At 34.5% G+C, this 15,032-nt stretch overlaps 1 protein-coding gene across 4 annotated transcripts in view; it reads right to left on the bottom strand.

The window, feature by feature from the left end:
• The window catches only part of PALS1 (protein associated with LIN7 1, MAGUK p55 family member), a 104,073-nt gene that overhangs the window by 17,724 nt on the left and 71,317 nt on the right, over positions 1 to 15,032 (bottom strand). For all 4 annotated transcript variants that reach the window (XM_082619911.1, XM_082619913.1, XM_082619912.1 and 1 more), the window contains exons 9-12: positions 7,077 to 7,260; positions 4,019 to 4,090; positions 3,594 to 3,665; positions 1,129 to 1,296 (exon numbers count right to left, since the gene is read on the bottom strand). In XM_082619911.1, coding sequence (XP_082476037.1) covers positions 1,129 to 1,296; positions 3,594 to 3,665; positions 4,019 to 4,090; positions 7,077 to 7,260 — 496 coding nt within the window. The remainder of the gene's footprint in view (positions 1 to 1,128; positions 1,297 to 3,593; positions 3,666 to 4,018; positions 4,091 to 7,076; positions 7,261 to 15,032) is intronic.

Raw genomic sequence — 15,032 nt, 5'->3', positions numbered from 1 at the left:
ATTTATAATGAGGTGGATAGACCTAGAGTCTGTCATACAGAGTGAAGTAAGTCAGAAAGAGAAAGACACATACCGTATGCTAACACATATATATGGAATTAAAAAAAAAATGTCATGAAGAACCTAGGGGTAAAACGGGAATAAAGACACAGACCTACTTGAGAATGGACTTGAGGATATGGGGAGGGGGAAGGGTAAGCTGTGACAAAGCGAAAGAGAGGCATGGACATATATACACTACCCAACGTAAGGTAGATAGATAGTGGGAAGCAGCCGCAGAGCACAGGGAGATCAGCTCGGTGCTTTGTGACTGCCTGGAGGGTTGGGATGGGGAGGGTGGGAGGGAGGGAGATGCATGAGGGAAGGGATGTGGGAACAGATGTATATGTATGACTGATTCACTCTGTTATAAAGCAGAAACTAATAAAAATAAATAAATAAATAAATAAAATGATGGTAAAAAAAAAAGAAGCAATATTATAACAAATTCAATAAAGACTTTAAATATGGTCCACATCAAAAAAACTTAAAAAAAAAAAACAAAACTAATTTCTCTCCGCATAGACCAGTGGCTGCCAAGGGGAGGGGAGGGTGTGGGAGGGGTGGAGTGGGAGTTTGGGGTTAGCAGATGCAAACTGGTATATATAATGGATAAACAACAAGGCCCTACTGTATAGCAGACGGAACTGTATTCCATATCCTGTGATAAACTATAATAGAAAAGAATATGAAAATGAATGTATATATATATAACTGAGTCACTTTGCTGTACAGCAGTAATTAACACAACAGTGTAATTCAACTCTACTTCAATAAAAAATAAAATAGAAACTAAAACCAAAAAAAAAAAACAAAAAAAACCAGGAGCTGATTCCATACTGAGCAGGGCATTGTAAGAGGCCCAAATTGAAATTCATTTAGAAAGTAATTAGTACCATACTCTTAGGAAAAATGTATATTTATCAAGAGTGACTATCTTTAATAGCAAATTCTCCAAAGATTTGGTTAAAACAAAGTTCTTTCTTGGACAACACTCTTGATGAAATGGGTGAAAAACTTCCCTACACAGTTAGGTTCTAAGGTGGTAAGCTGAAAAGCACAGAAAAATTGGAATGCATCCAAACTTACGAGGAACTGCAGATGCAAAGCGGTCTTTCTCTTTGTTCATGAGCCTCTGACGCAATTCATTCTGGCCACAGTTCTGTGGACCAATCAAAATGATAGGTCTTTTCCTATTTGCTGGCTGATGATAAAGTGACATTTCCTCGTAAGTTAAGATCTCTTCATTGTCATAATCTTTGAAAAAGAAAAAGTTAAGCCCTTCAGACAGAATTATTGACATGTAATAAATATATACTCATAGATCTTTCAAAAAATTGAAAAAAAGCACAAGTTATTATCATTAAAAATGCTTAACTTTTGGGATCAAGATAGTAATAACCAGGTAGCATTATATCATGAGTATTTTCCCATGTCATTATATCCTTGCCAGGATTATGAAAATAAATCAAATAATATATTAATCCTTCTAGAAATGTTTATTGCTTCTCGTTTCATACTGTGTTTGAATGTTTAATACAATATAACTATACTGATTCTTATAAAATAGCTAGTTTGCAGCCAATACTTTGACAGAGGGTGAGGCACCAAGGGATAAACTAATGAGAATAATATCTGTCATTTCTGTACAATGGGGATACTAATACTTTAGTTAGAGGGCTGGTTTAGGGAGAAGACAATGTATACGCTGAAAGCAATACCTGAAATAGACGAACATTTACAAATAATGCTGCAACTAGTGTTATCAGAGAAAGCTGGAATGCTCTTCTGTGATCATGTAACTTGAAAACACAGCCTATCTATGCTATCCAACTTTCTACACTTATGTTTACTTTATTCTGGAATACTAATACTAACCTGAGATCATGATTCAAGAAGAGGTATAAAGTATAACAGGTGGGGTGACATTCCTAAAGCCCGTAATCCAGAGGAAATCAGAGCTGTCAAGTGGTAAGAACACAGGCAGACAACTAGCGACCTGCTATCTTCTCAATCATATTACTTCACCTAACTGGGTAAGAGCATCAGACGTGTAGTCAGACCGCCAGCTATAACTTCCATGGGGGCAGGGGACCATCTTAATCTTGTCAGTGCTTAGCACAGAGCACAGAGCAGGAACTCAAACTCTAGTTGTTTAAACTCCAACTCAACCATGTATTAGCTGTAAGAACTTAAGCAGGCCACTTTCATATCTGAACTTGAATTCATTAATCTGTAATCTCAAGGAATTTATTTTGAGAACTAAATGGATGAAGGTTACTGCCCCTGGAATAGAAGTTATTATAAATGATAGTTATAAATAAAAATGTTAATTATGATAACAGCACTATGAACAGAAATGTAATTCCTTCCCTTCTCAAAACGCTTTTCCCTCTGAAAAATCTAAGTTCCTTCTTCTAACATGGACAGGCTGTGCACAGAAGCATTTTGACTCACAGACGTAGATACATTATAATATAACAGCTATTAGAGCTGAACCAGTTAATTTTAGTGTATTTCAAAAGATAAAGAAACAGATATTAATCACTTACCCAAGTATAGAGGAAAAGATTAAAATTCCAATAAATCTTCTTAGCTACATAATCTATCAATTAGCATTAAGGATGTTCATTTTGGGGAAAAAAATTATTATAGTAGATGGAATCTCAGGTTTAGTTTTGTATCAAATTTTCCAATAATCTATAACATTTTACTTTCACCAGTTTAATTTATGCCACTTAAGAAATTTTCAGGGTATTGAGAGAATAAAAATAAGCCTTATAAATTGTGTAAGAAGTTAAAGACTTCCTTTGCTTTATTATTTGGCTCGTTTCTAATGTGAATTAAAGAAGGGGTAGCAAATTCTAAAGCCCATAAGGACCAACCGAGAAGGTAATGAAAGCATTAAATCAGGCTGGGTTTATAAAAAATTGGATGTGGCGGAGACCGCTGAACTAAGTAGGTGCCCAGTATAAATGCAAAAGCCATCGTTCAGGTCCAGCAGACCAGTGTCATGTGGGAATAAGAGCCCAGTGTTATTAAAGCTTTTGATTTTAAGAGAAGCTACAACTTAACATTTTTTTAATCTTAACAATAAATTAAAATAGAACAAAAAACTCTCCTGTGTGCCTGACTCAGTCAGCAGGCTCTATGGAATGGGTTGCCTTGGTGACATGAGTTACTATAGACAAAATGTTCATTTTTTACTTAAAATACAGCTATATTGTTAGAATTTGTTAGAAACATGTATTAATTTTGCAAATAAAGAGTTTAAGTAGGAAAAAATTTATGAGGAAACTATAAATATAACACTGTACATGCTAAATTGTACTATAATTTTTATACCAGTTTTTCTCAGAATTTAAAACTGTGCATTCCCCATAGGATTCCAAAAGAAAATAATTTCTGCTAAATGGCTTTATTAAGCACACGTTACATTAAGAGGCCAGGACCAGAAATAAAATTACCTGAAAATATCAATTTAATTTCTTTCAAGTGTTAGATATGGATCTCTTTTGGATATAAATACAACTATATCTGAGAGTGGAACTTACCATCATTTTTATTGGCATTATATAAAACCTTTTTCCTCTTCTTTTTATTCTTCTTTGCACACCATAGTTTTCCTGTTGAGAATCAAAAACATAAGTATAAATGTGGTATTTGTTTCCTTGAATAAAGCTACATATTTCAAATAGAAGAACTCAAATAGTTTTAAATTTATAGACACGTGTTACATTGTTCATAGAAGAACTATTTTTCAGAGAAGTAGTTATAATTTTCCATTAATCTCACATCACAGATAGATAATCTTAAATACTTAAATCCTCTCCTTCCTTTATAGTCCTAAGGTAATCAGTTTTGCTTCTCACATCACTCTTGCCACGAATACATCTTTCTTGACAGTATGATACGTAAATCTAAACCTGATTCCAGATGAAGACCCAAGAAACCTCAATGTCAAATATAAGTGTCCAACCTGATTTTTCTGGCTCCTTATCTTCTTCTATGGTTTGCTTCATGGCTTCCCTTTGCTGCTGAAAGCTTTTCCCTAATAAGCAGAAAGGAAAAAGAGTAAAATAGTTAAGTCAAAAGGATAGAAGTATTTTTTTTTAAATCAAGGGACAACACCAGAAGTAACTCTTCATTTATATTCCCTTATAAATCCTCCTGCCACCACATGAGAGTATGTCAACTATGATTATAAGCTCCAAACAGTTAAAGTATTAAGTCTCAACCTTGCTCTCAATCAATCCTAGAACATGTATTACTGAACTATATATCATCTATTAAAAAAGATAAACAACAAACCAGTGCTAGAAAATTTAATAGTTCAATTTTTACAAAGTTTTCATTTAGCAACTACTATGTGGAAAGCACTGTGCTGGATGTTACAATGGTTCTGATCATTTGAATTATTGCAAATCAAGCAAATTAATTCTAGGAGTTAGCTTTCCAAAATAATATGTAAACAGTCACCAGTTTTTGATTCCAAGACACCATTCAACACATTCCCTTGCATTTATCATTTTCAATCCCTCTTTTTCTTTGTATGTATGTACATGCTTTAAAGATTTTTCATTTCTACCTTAAGCTACCCATGATACAAATAAATGAAAAACCTATTATGTTTTTCCTCTCAGGATTAAGATTTTAATATAGGAGGCTTTCAAGGTTTCTGATTTTCATGTTCTTTTCAGACATCTACCTTAGAATCAAATGTATTTTTTTTCTGAAGGATAAAAGTGGTTTTAGTTAGAAAATTCTGAATTCGAGTTCTTCTTTTATATTTAATTTTTATATTTAATTCTTTCCATTTCAGGCCAGAGATTCTTAAAAATCAATAAGCAAATTCCATCTATGTTGGGATAATCTGTTGAACTTAGTGCATTTTATAAGAGCACAAGCAAAAACAGTATTGAGTTTGATATACATAAAAAGCATTAAAAGAAATCAAGTTATCTCCAGAAGCTGTAGATTGTGTTTCTAGATAAAACAAGTAGCTATGACTATAGGGAAATTTTTAAGAGCATTAAATTTTTTAAAAAGGTATTTGATTTCAACAGATTTAGAAAAAATAATAATTTAAATAATTTACATATTAAAATGTTTAAAAACATTAATGTACTGCTATAGCACATTTTTATAGTACACACATATGTAGACTTTTTTTTTTTTACCTCTTTATTGGAGTATAATTGCTTTACAATGGTGTGTTAGTTTCTGCTTTATAACAAAGCAAATCAGTTATACATATACATATGTTCCCATATCTTTTCCCTCTTGCGTGTAGACTGTTTTTGAAATAGAAGCAGACATTAGTGGGAGATGGACATTATAACCTCTTAGAAATCCTTCTGACAGAAAACCGTCAAACTCAAACTAACGTGGGTCCATTTATTTGTCCTATAAAAAGACTTACAAATGGTATCACTAAAATTTCCTTGATTTATCTATATATTTTCAGAAACTCAATGTAATCAATCAGTCAATAGATACTAGTTCTAAGTATTTAAGGGCTAAAGCTGACATGGTGAAAGATATCAAACTGATATCTGGCACAAGCACTACGAACCATAATGGCTGCCCAGTACCCCAGGACTCTAGAGGAATGTTCCTGTAACTGTTACTGTGAAGAATCAAGGGTATAGTATCATCCTCTGAACTTAATATAAGAAGCCCATTCCTCTTTCCTTGATATATAAGCCACTATACACAGAATCTCCAGCTTTGGGGTTTTAAAGCAGATGATTTGTGGCTGTGACTTTATTATACACACAATGTATTACTTGTAGTCACATTCATTGTAAGCCAAATTCTATAGCCAAATCTGTTATGCTTAAAATCTTAAGGTTTAATAGGAGGTATAATCCCTAAAAGATGTTATAGGCAAAAGACAAGGCTTGGAAGAGTTTTTTTTTAAAAAAAGAGCCTTAGAAGGTCTAATTCAGAAGCACCAGTTCTGGCAAAACTATTTTTAAAAACCACCTATTTATTAATTTAGCAGATACTGCCTAAATTTAAAAGAATAAGTAAGATGTAGTCACTGGCCTAGAAGTTTACAAACTGAGAATATACAGTACAAAGTACTGTAATAGACAATTCCATGTAAGTATTATAAAGTAGGGCACAGAAAAGAAAAAAAACATATTGTTTTACATTAATGTATAATTAAAGTATTAATGGATATGCTTTAAAATCAAATATGGAAGAGAAGCTTATCTCAGTGCCTTATACAGTCTGATATAACAGTATGTTTTGAGTGAATAAGCCGATGAATTATCACTTTATTCCCATTTCATCATTCTGTAAGCATTCCTTTGCCTTCACTGATATCTTATTATACTTTCCTTGGTTCTGTTTCCCTCATTCCACCATACCCACATCCTGGGAACTGCAGGAACAATTTGTAGGAAAAATTACATCTATACACTTCATTCCATTAAGCATCATCTTCACTCTTTAGAAGAAATATGTTCCCTTAATAATCTTAATGTCCAATGTGAGCTAAAGTTTTATTTTAGTATAGTCTAAATTAGAGAGTTTTCTTCAATGAAAAGTTGGGGGCATCCTATTTCCCCCCTAAGATATCTTAGGAGAGATAAATTCAGTAGTCTTACTCTCCTGATTCCTTATAAAGTGATGCATCTTCACAAATTCCTATTTAGATACCAAGTTTGATGCCCCAGTTGATGATAATCTCCTGTTACAGTGTAAGTTTTGTTGCCTTGATGCTTTTGTTGTTCAATACAAGTTTTGTTGCCTTGAAAACAGGGTAGTCTCAATGTACTTACAGTGAATGTAGCACAACATGGGATTGGCTGATGAGATTATATTACGATATAATCTAAAGCCCAACAAATTGGTTAATTTATATTCAAGATACTTATGTTACAGATACAACATAAAAATCAACGACGTGAAAAAGTATTTACATCATTTTTCAAAAGGCATGAAAAAGTGAGTTTTTCTCTTTGAAGATTTGTATTTTAAATGTTTTTTTTAAACTTTGTACTTTCTACTATACTGTCTCTTACCTGGAACAAGCCCAGCTAGAGGCTGATTATCTTCATCCCCTTCCCTGTAGGCCTGCCACCAATTTGGATCTTCTTGACTGATTACATGAAGTATATCCCCTTTTTGAAAAGACAGACCTAACTCTCGACATGGAACATAAGGGTCATCTGAGGGGTCATAGTCAAAATGAGCCTTTACATGGATCTAAAAGATAAAAAGGGTAAAAGTAAAAACAACAATAATGAAATGGCAACACAAAATCTTCAGCATAAATATAATTAAAATGTTACATTTTTCATTAGTGCAAAGATATTATGAATTGAAAGAAGGGAGGTTAGTCTAGTAACCGTGTTTTGGGAGCAGAATTTTCCCAGACTCATCTGTTTTCTTCAGTTAAGACAGTCCTGTTGATTGCAAACATGTACAAGAGTATGCAAAACACTGCACTGTTAGCTGCTAACAAGCTGAGGTGCTAAGGGGCCTCAAAGGTTTGATAGAAGCAGAAGGAATGTAATAGAGACTCCCTCCCCTTCCATTCCTGACCTGTGAAAACAATGACTCTGCAGTAAGGTATGTAATTTCTAAACCACTACTACCAGGAAAGGTAGACTGTAAACCTTCCCACATCTGTCATCTAAGCAGGTGAGTGTCAGTTTCCCTGGTGCCATCATCCCTTCTCGACCACACTGTCAGTGCGACTGTGCCTTAATCTCTTTCAGAGTTTCTTCTAAAGGGATATGTTTAGGTTCATAAAGAATGACACCCTAAACTGCTAAAATTATCTAAATCAAGTGTATAATCATTCCTACCGTGTTCTATACATAGGCTTTATTACTAGTGGTACAAGTTAAAATTTTTGTTAACTGTGGTTTTGCATATCTAAAAACTGTTAACGCTCTCAGCACTAAAGGTAAGAAGTCACATGAACCTTATTGAAAGCTAAGTTATTTCTGATGCTATTTTCTTCAATATACTTCTAAAAGATAAACAAAGTATTCTTAATTTTTAGGAGGTATCAAGGAATTAATATTCTCTTTAACTCCCCTATCTGTACTTTTTATCCAAGCTGGTCAAATGGCATGTGGCATTTCCAAAATCTGTAAGAAGCCCATTTTCATCTAACAAAATCCTACACCTATTTTCAATGAGTTTTTCTGCCCCACATAGATTATATTTCAGGTTTGGGCTCAGTGAGCCAGGCACTTGATTGACAGCCTAAGAATTTATAATTCTGAGTCCTTTTCTATCCAATTGTTGTTTGACTTTCCTTAAGCCTTTTACCCTAACCATGATTGAGGCCACCAATCATAAAGATAATACTGGTCTGCTTCAAAAACTATTTTATGAGAAAACACTATCTTTTTTCAGCTCCTGAAACACTTAAAAAGTTGACTATTCTCAATCAATAATAAGACTATATGAAATTTGATAAAATACTTTTTAAGTGATATATATATAACACATATCCCTCCATTATAATAACCAAGAATCCTCATGAAAGCAACAGCCTCTTTCAGAAATTTTGAAGGTATCTTTAGATAAAGAATACTGTATTTTTTAATTTCAGAAAAATATTTTACTGCTATAAATAGGAAATGAGGAAATCTAAGTCTCAATATACAAACAGCAACACTGAAGTAAAGCAAGTGATTCAGTTTAAAATATAGAACTTAAATGCTAGTCTGCTTTTTGGGGGGTAGCTTTTCACTGATGTACTACATAAGTTCAAATAGTACACAAAATCCTAAATGTATAGCTCAATTAATTTTCATAAACAAAACAAACCTGTGTAACAGCACCCAAATCAAGAACCAGAATATCACCAGCACCTCAGAAGCCCCGCCTCACGTTCCTTTCAGTCACTAGCCATGCTATGCCCTCCAAGGATAAATAAACATCATCCCGATTTCTAGCATAGATTAGTTTTGTCCTCCAAGGGTAAACATCACCCTGATTTCTAGCATAGATTAGTTTCTCTGTATTTTACTTCATATAAATGGAATCACATAGTACACACTCTTGGATTAAATATGTTTAAGATACCTCACTCAATTTAACAGTGTTCTGCTGCATTCCAACTGGAGTGTGCCCGGAACAGCCTTATTCTTGATATGAAAAACAGACTTTTTAATAAAATCTTGAAAACTTTGTCAGTTAAAACCAAAAATGCATTTTAGAGAGTTATACAGGGTAGTAGTGAGTCAAAACAGTTGAGAGACTGGGTGAAAAGACTATACATACAATCTTGTAATCCTGGCATGAGGTCTCTAATCTACAGGTTGATTTAAAAAAAGATCTCTGCTTGAGTACCATTCCTGTGAATCAATAATGCTTCTACATCTGTTTAAATTGTTGCTTTTTAGTCAAACAATCTTGGCAATCTGAACATGAAATTATAGGCATCATTTATGGTGGTGGAGAGATCATTTTATTATCAGGCTTTTCAAAGATCCATGAAATCAGACTACTTGTCAGCCTGATTGATGATTTTATCAAATCATTTTCTGAAATCAATACCCAGCATGTTGTTTTCAAACTGTTTTGCTCAGAACACCTGCTAGGATGTTTATTAAAATACTGACTTCTTATGCCACGTCTCAAACTTTCAGACTCTGTATTTTAATTAGGTTCCTTGGATAATTGTTACATACATGCTGTTTAAGATGTACCCTAAAATCTCAGGGAACTACTACCCTGAGGGAAACTAAATAGACCAGTGAGGATGCTGTATCTAAGTCTAGGTCCTTTGCCAGAGGCCAAACAAAATCACCCAGAGATGCGTTTTTCCCTACTCTGCTTAGGTCTTACCTCTTGACTATTCAGGTTTAGTTGGTTTGGAATGAGGCCCCTCTTTGTGCAGGCTGGGAAGAGGAGTAAAATTGAGAGCAAAGTTTATTTCATATCAGGGAAATTAACCATTGGACTGAGTAAAAGTCTGAGTATTGACTTGACATGTACTATGTGACTTCTATTTATATATAGGTATACCTTGTTTTATTGTGTTTCACTTTACTGCATTTTGCAGATACAGTGTGACTCACTTTATTGCAGTGGTCTGGAACCGAACCTGCAATATCTCTCAAGTATGCCTGTATTCCACTGCAGTTCTTATCAGCTCTAGCAGTTATCTCCAGCAATCTTTCCTCTTCAGCTCTGTTAGTGGCTAATTTATTTCCTTTCCCATACAAAAGAAAACAGAGTCCTTTTTAAATGAAGGAGAGATGCCGACCCCTATAGGAAAGCTCCAGGGTTTAACAATGCTGTAGTATCAGTACAATGTATCTGACCAAAACAATGTCTGATTTCTAATCCAAACAAAATCATCTGTTTAAATTTTAAATTACAGGGCTTTTTAGACACAATTACCTGCCAGTCCAACATTTTTCTCCTTGCCCCCTTTTTTAAAGCACATTTGAAATCCAAATGATGGGAACACAGTAAAGGAATAATAATTCCTTAATTTATTTACATCTTTTCTAAGGGATTCAATGCTCAAAAATAATTTTTCCTTGTAATTTTTATTTCTGTATTTCTTATTATACTAGATTTATCTCTAACTTTAAAAATTACTTATAGAAGAGAAAATAGTGAAAGTGTGTCTTCTTTTGTCTTTGGCCTAAACTTTACCATAAGGCAGATTATAAAACTAAGGGCAGCATCAAAAAAAGCCTTTGCAGTGTCAAGCAACAGTTTTCAAATTCCTTCTTCTCATCCTGAGATTCCTCCTCTCCGATGCCCATTCAAGAAGGAATATCTTTATTATTTGCTCTCTTCCATTTTTAACAGGAGAAATTTGGGATATCTGTGGGGCATCCAGTTAATGGTTAGTAGTAGTAGGCAGACAAAAATATGAACCTTAGGGTAACAGCAAACTTAATAGAGCAACTGCCCTAACCTGAAAGGGGATGTCCATCTAATATACTATACACTGAAATTTTCAATATTTTTTCATCTTCTGATAAAATATTTATAAAAATTTATATAAAAATTGCATTATAAAATTCCAGATCTTCTTCCAAATGAGAAAAAATTAAGATGAAAATTATATTATACATTTTATATCTCTAAGAGAAAAGTAAGTATACTGGATGGCAGTGCTTCTCAACCTTTCCTTTCAACCCAGTTATCTTCATAGGCTTCGAACAATCCTTAACCTATCATTTTTTAAAATCTGTAGAATTTTTTTACAAACACATAAAGTACATATAAACAGACTGTTCCCCTGACCTGATTTCCCCACAATAAATATAACCATGGCCCAGATCTCTCCTTAGAATTCCAAAATGATATATTCTATTCTATGCATTCAATATCTCTACCTGAATGCCTCTCAGGTATCTCAAATCTATAAAATAAACCTTTGGATTTTTCTCCCCAAACCAGTTATTCCTCTACATTTCCTGTTAGTAAGCACCACCACTATCCACCCAGTTGTTTGAGCATCCTTGCTTCTTCCCTATCCTTTACTCTCCACATTCATTACAGAGTCCTGTCATTTCTACTTCAGAACATAGCCTGATTCATATTCTCCACTGCCACTGCTATCATCGAAATTTAAAAGTCAACATCATACTTTATAATGGCTTCAGCAACAGTTTCCTAAATCTCCTTGCTTCCATTATTGGCTCTACTAATCCAATTTCCACCCAGCAGCCAGATGTGTTTTGTTTTTAAATACAAATCAGACCATGTTACTGTATTTGAAATGCAAACTCCCTGCCATGGCCAAGAAGACTTACTTGACCTGGCCCTATCTACCTCTCAAGCCTCATCTCTTAGAATTCCCTCTTCACCTTTCTACTCCCCTACTTTGCTCCATTCCTACAGGCTTTCCAAACACAAAGTTCTTTAGAAATTATACCTGGAAGCCCTTCTGGTAATTAACAGGCTTGGCTTCATCGCATTCTGCAGGTCTCAGCTTCATGTTGTCTCCTCCAGGAGGCCTTTCCTGCCAACCTTATATGATCAATCCCACCTCCTTTTATTCTCAGTGTTCATATTCTATTGATTTCCATCTTATCACTTACTGAAAACTATAATTAATGTCATGTTCATTATTATAAAGCTAGCACTTATTAGCACAGTGCCCTAGTACACAAAAGGGATCAAGCAGATATTCACTGTGAGGAAAAAAATTATTTGGGGCCCATAATATTTCAATTATTAATACCACTGGCCTAGTGGCTAATTCTATGGTTTGTATCCCTGAACTGTGATTTTAGTATCCTCCTAAGTCTTTAAATTCCCCTAAAACTACATCTTTCTCCCATACTCCCAGCCCAGACCCCCCAAATCAAGAGACTTCAGTCATGCTCCCAGCATTATTTGAGTTATCAAGTATCCTACAGACAGAAGAGATCCTACCTCAATTTCAAATACTAAAGTCTCATAATATGCTTTCGTTGTACTCATAATCCAGACTCACTATCATATCATATAGCTACTAACAGGTTAATTCATCCATAGTTACAATTTTCTATCATGGTATTGTAATTATTTTCTTTGGACTGATAATAAACAGTAATACAGAAACCTTCTAACATATAGTAGCTTTGTGGGACAGTACCTGTTATATTATACAGCAGTTAAGAGCAAAAGTTCTGGAATAGGCATGGGTTCTAGTCCTGGCTCAGTCACTCACCAATAGTGGGCTTGGGCAATTAACTTGACCTTTCTAATTCTAGTTGCAATGCTTGTTATATGGGAGTAATAAAGATAGCTATACTTAAAAGGGATACTATAAGGACTAAATGAGATAACACATGTAAAACAATTAGTATTGTGCCTGGCACAAAGTAAGTAATCATAATAACAGCTAACACTTATTGGACAATCAATAATCTCTGAATTTTCTAGTGCATATTCCATCACTAATAACTAGTGTGATCCCCTACATTTCAATTTACTCCTGTTTTTATTTGGGCATTAGACTAGATGAAAAAAGTGCCTTCGGCTCAAATATTCTATTTCCTCCCTTCAATATTTATTTCAATTATATTGTGAAATAATCTAAAATTGTACACACTTCTCTGGGAACTCCAACTTTTCTTTTAGTCAATGCAGGGAGAAAGTAACTGCAGTTTAAGCAATGTATATGTTTCCTCAGACAAATGTGCCAGTAACCTAGGAAACTAAAGTACAAAGGTGTCAAGACTTTTGTCCACTGAAACCAATGGAGCAGCCCCTGGCTGCTATGTGTGATACAAAAGAAACTTACCAAATAAGGGAGTACTTCTCCTGACACAGCTTAGTCTTGCCATTTGTAATGTTATAATTCAGCAAGTGATTATGATGGAGTTTCAGATAACACCTATTTTAAAGTTATCTTAAACGCATGTTTCTTTCTAACATCACAAAACATACATCAGAATGATAACCTTTTGTTGCTCTTACTAGATCCTGACCTGTACCATAATTATGCTTAATAAATTGGTTCTAATTAAACTCTAATATGAAAAAAGATATACGCACCCCAGTGTTCATAGCAGCACTATTTACAATAGCCAAGACATGGAAGCAACCTAAATGTCCATCAGCAGATGAATGGATAAAGAAGATGTGGTACATATACAATGGAATACTACTCAGCCATAAAAAAGAATGAAATAATGCCATCTGCAGCAACATGGATGGACCTAGAGATTATCATACTAAGTGAAGTCAGAAAGAGAAAGACAAGTGCCATATGGTGTCACTTATATGTGAAGTCTAAAATATGATACAAATGAACTTATTTACAAAACAGAAACAGACCCACAGAAGTAGAAAACAAACTTACAGCTACCAAAACAGAAAGGGGGTGGGGGAGGGATAAATTAGGAGTTTGGGATTAGCATATACAAACTACTATATATAAAACAGTTAAACAACAAGGTCCTACTGAATAGCACAGGGAACGATAATCAATATCCTGTAATAAACCATAATGAAAAACAATATGAAAAAGAATAGACAGATATCTGAATCACTCTGCTGTACACCAGAAACTAACATAACATTGTAAATCAACTATACTTCAATTTTGGGCTTCCCTGGTGGCACAGTGGTTGAGAGTCCACCTGCCGATGCAGGGGATGCGGGTTCGTGCCCCGGTCCGGGAAGATCCCACATGCCACGGAGCGGCTGGGCCCGTGAGCCATGGCCGTTGAGCCTGCGCGTCCGGAGCCTGTGCTCCACAATGGGAGAGGCCACAGCAGTGAGAGGCCCGCGTACCGCAAAAAAACAAAACAAAACAAAACAAAACAAAAACTATACTTCAATTTTAAAAAATGGTTATTTCTTAAAATCACTAATCCAATATAAAATTATTCTGCATATGCCAAATAAAATGATATACTATCACTGTTTTCCTTGTGGAAATCTTCCATGCGAGCATTAATAATAGTAGCTCATTTCAAACCTGTTTAAGTTTGATGAAAACTTTACAAGAGATATTGCAATTGAGAGTTCTTCTCAATGAAAGGAGGAAATGGAGGGAAAAAAATATTGCACACAATTTCTATTCTGAAAACACCTCTACCCATCAAATGCTGTATTCTAAAAGGGATAAGCCTAGCATCTTTTCTTCTCCTTTCTCTCCCTTTCTTGTTAAAGTCACATAAGTAAGCAAATATTCCAACCTTCTTCTGTTGTGTCTCCTCACACTGCATAGCTACTTTTGAAGTTCACGCTTGTTCATGGGAGAGATATGTGGAAAAGACTAGTGCACTGAGAATAAGGCTGTTGAAATTCAAAGACAAACTATTTCCTCATTTCTCTTCCTACAAAGAACTTTAAACAGAAGGAAGGTTGCAAATGCAACACTGACTTCAATATGTTCCAATAAAGGGAAAAGATGGAACGATAGCCAAAATATAAAACATAACTGTGATGAAATATTAAGAAAAAAATGAAACTGTGTTCCCTTTCAAATTGTTATGCTTGTACAAAAATTAAGAATAGTAACAGATGCAATACATCAGGCTACCATGTTAATC

Source organism: Mesoplodon mirus, assembly GCF_964341445.2.
Source record: "Mesoplodon mirus genome assembly, chromosome: 4".
Classification (NCBI taxonomy): Eukaryota; Metazoa; Chordata; class Mammalia; order Artiodactyla; family Ziphiidae; genus Mesoplodon; species Mesoplodon mirus.
The sequence above is the reverse complement of the archived record's forward strand: the minus strand, read 5'-3'. Positions and strand labels throughout refer to the sequence as shown.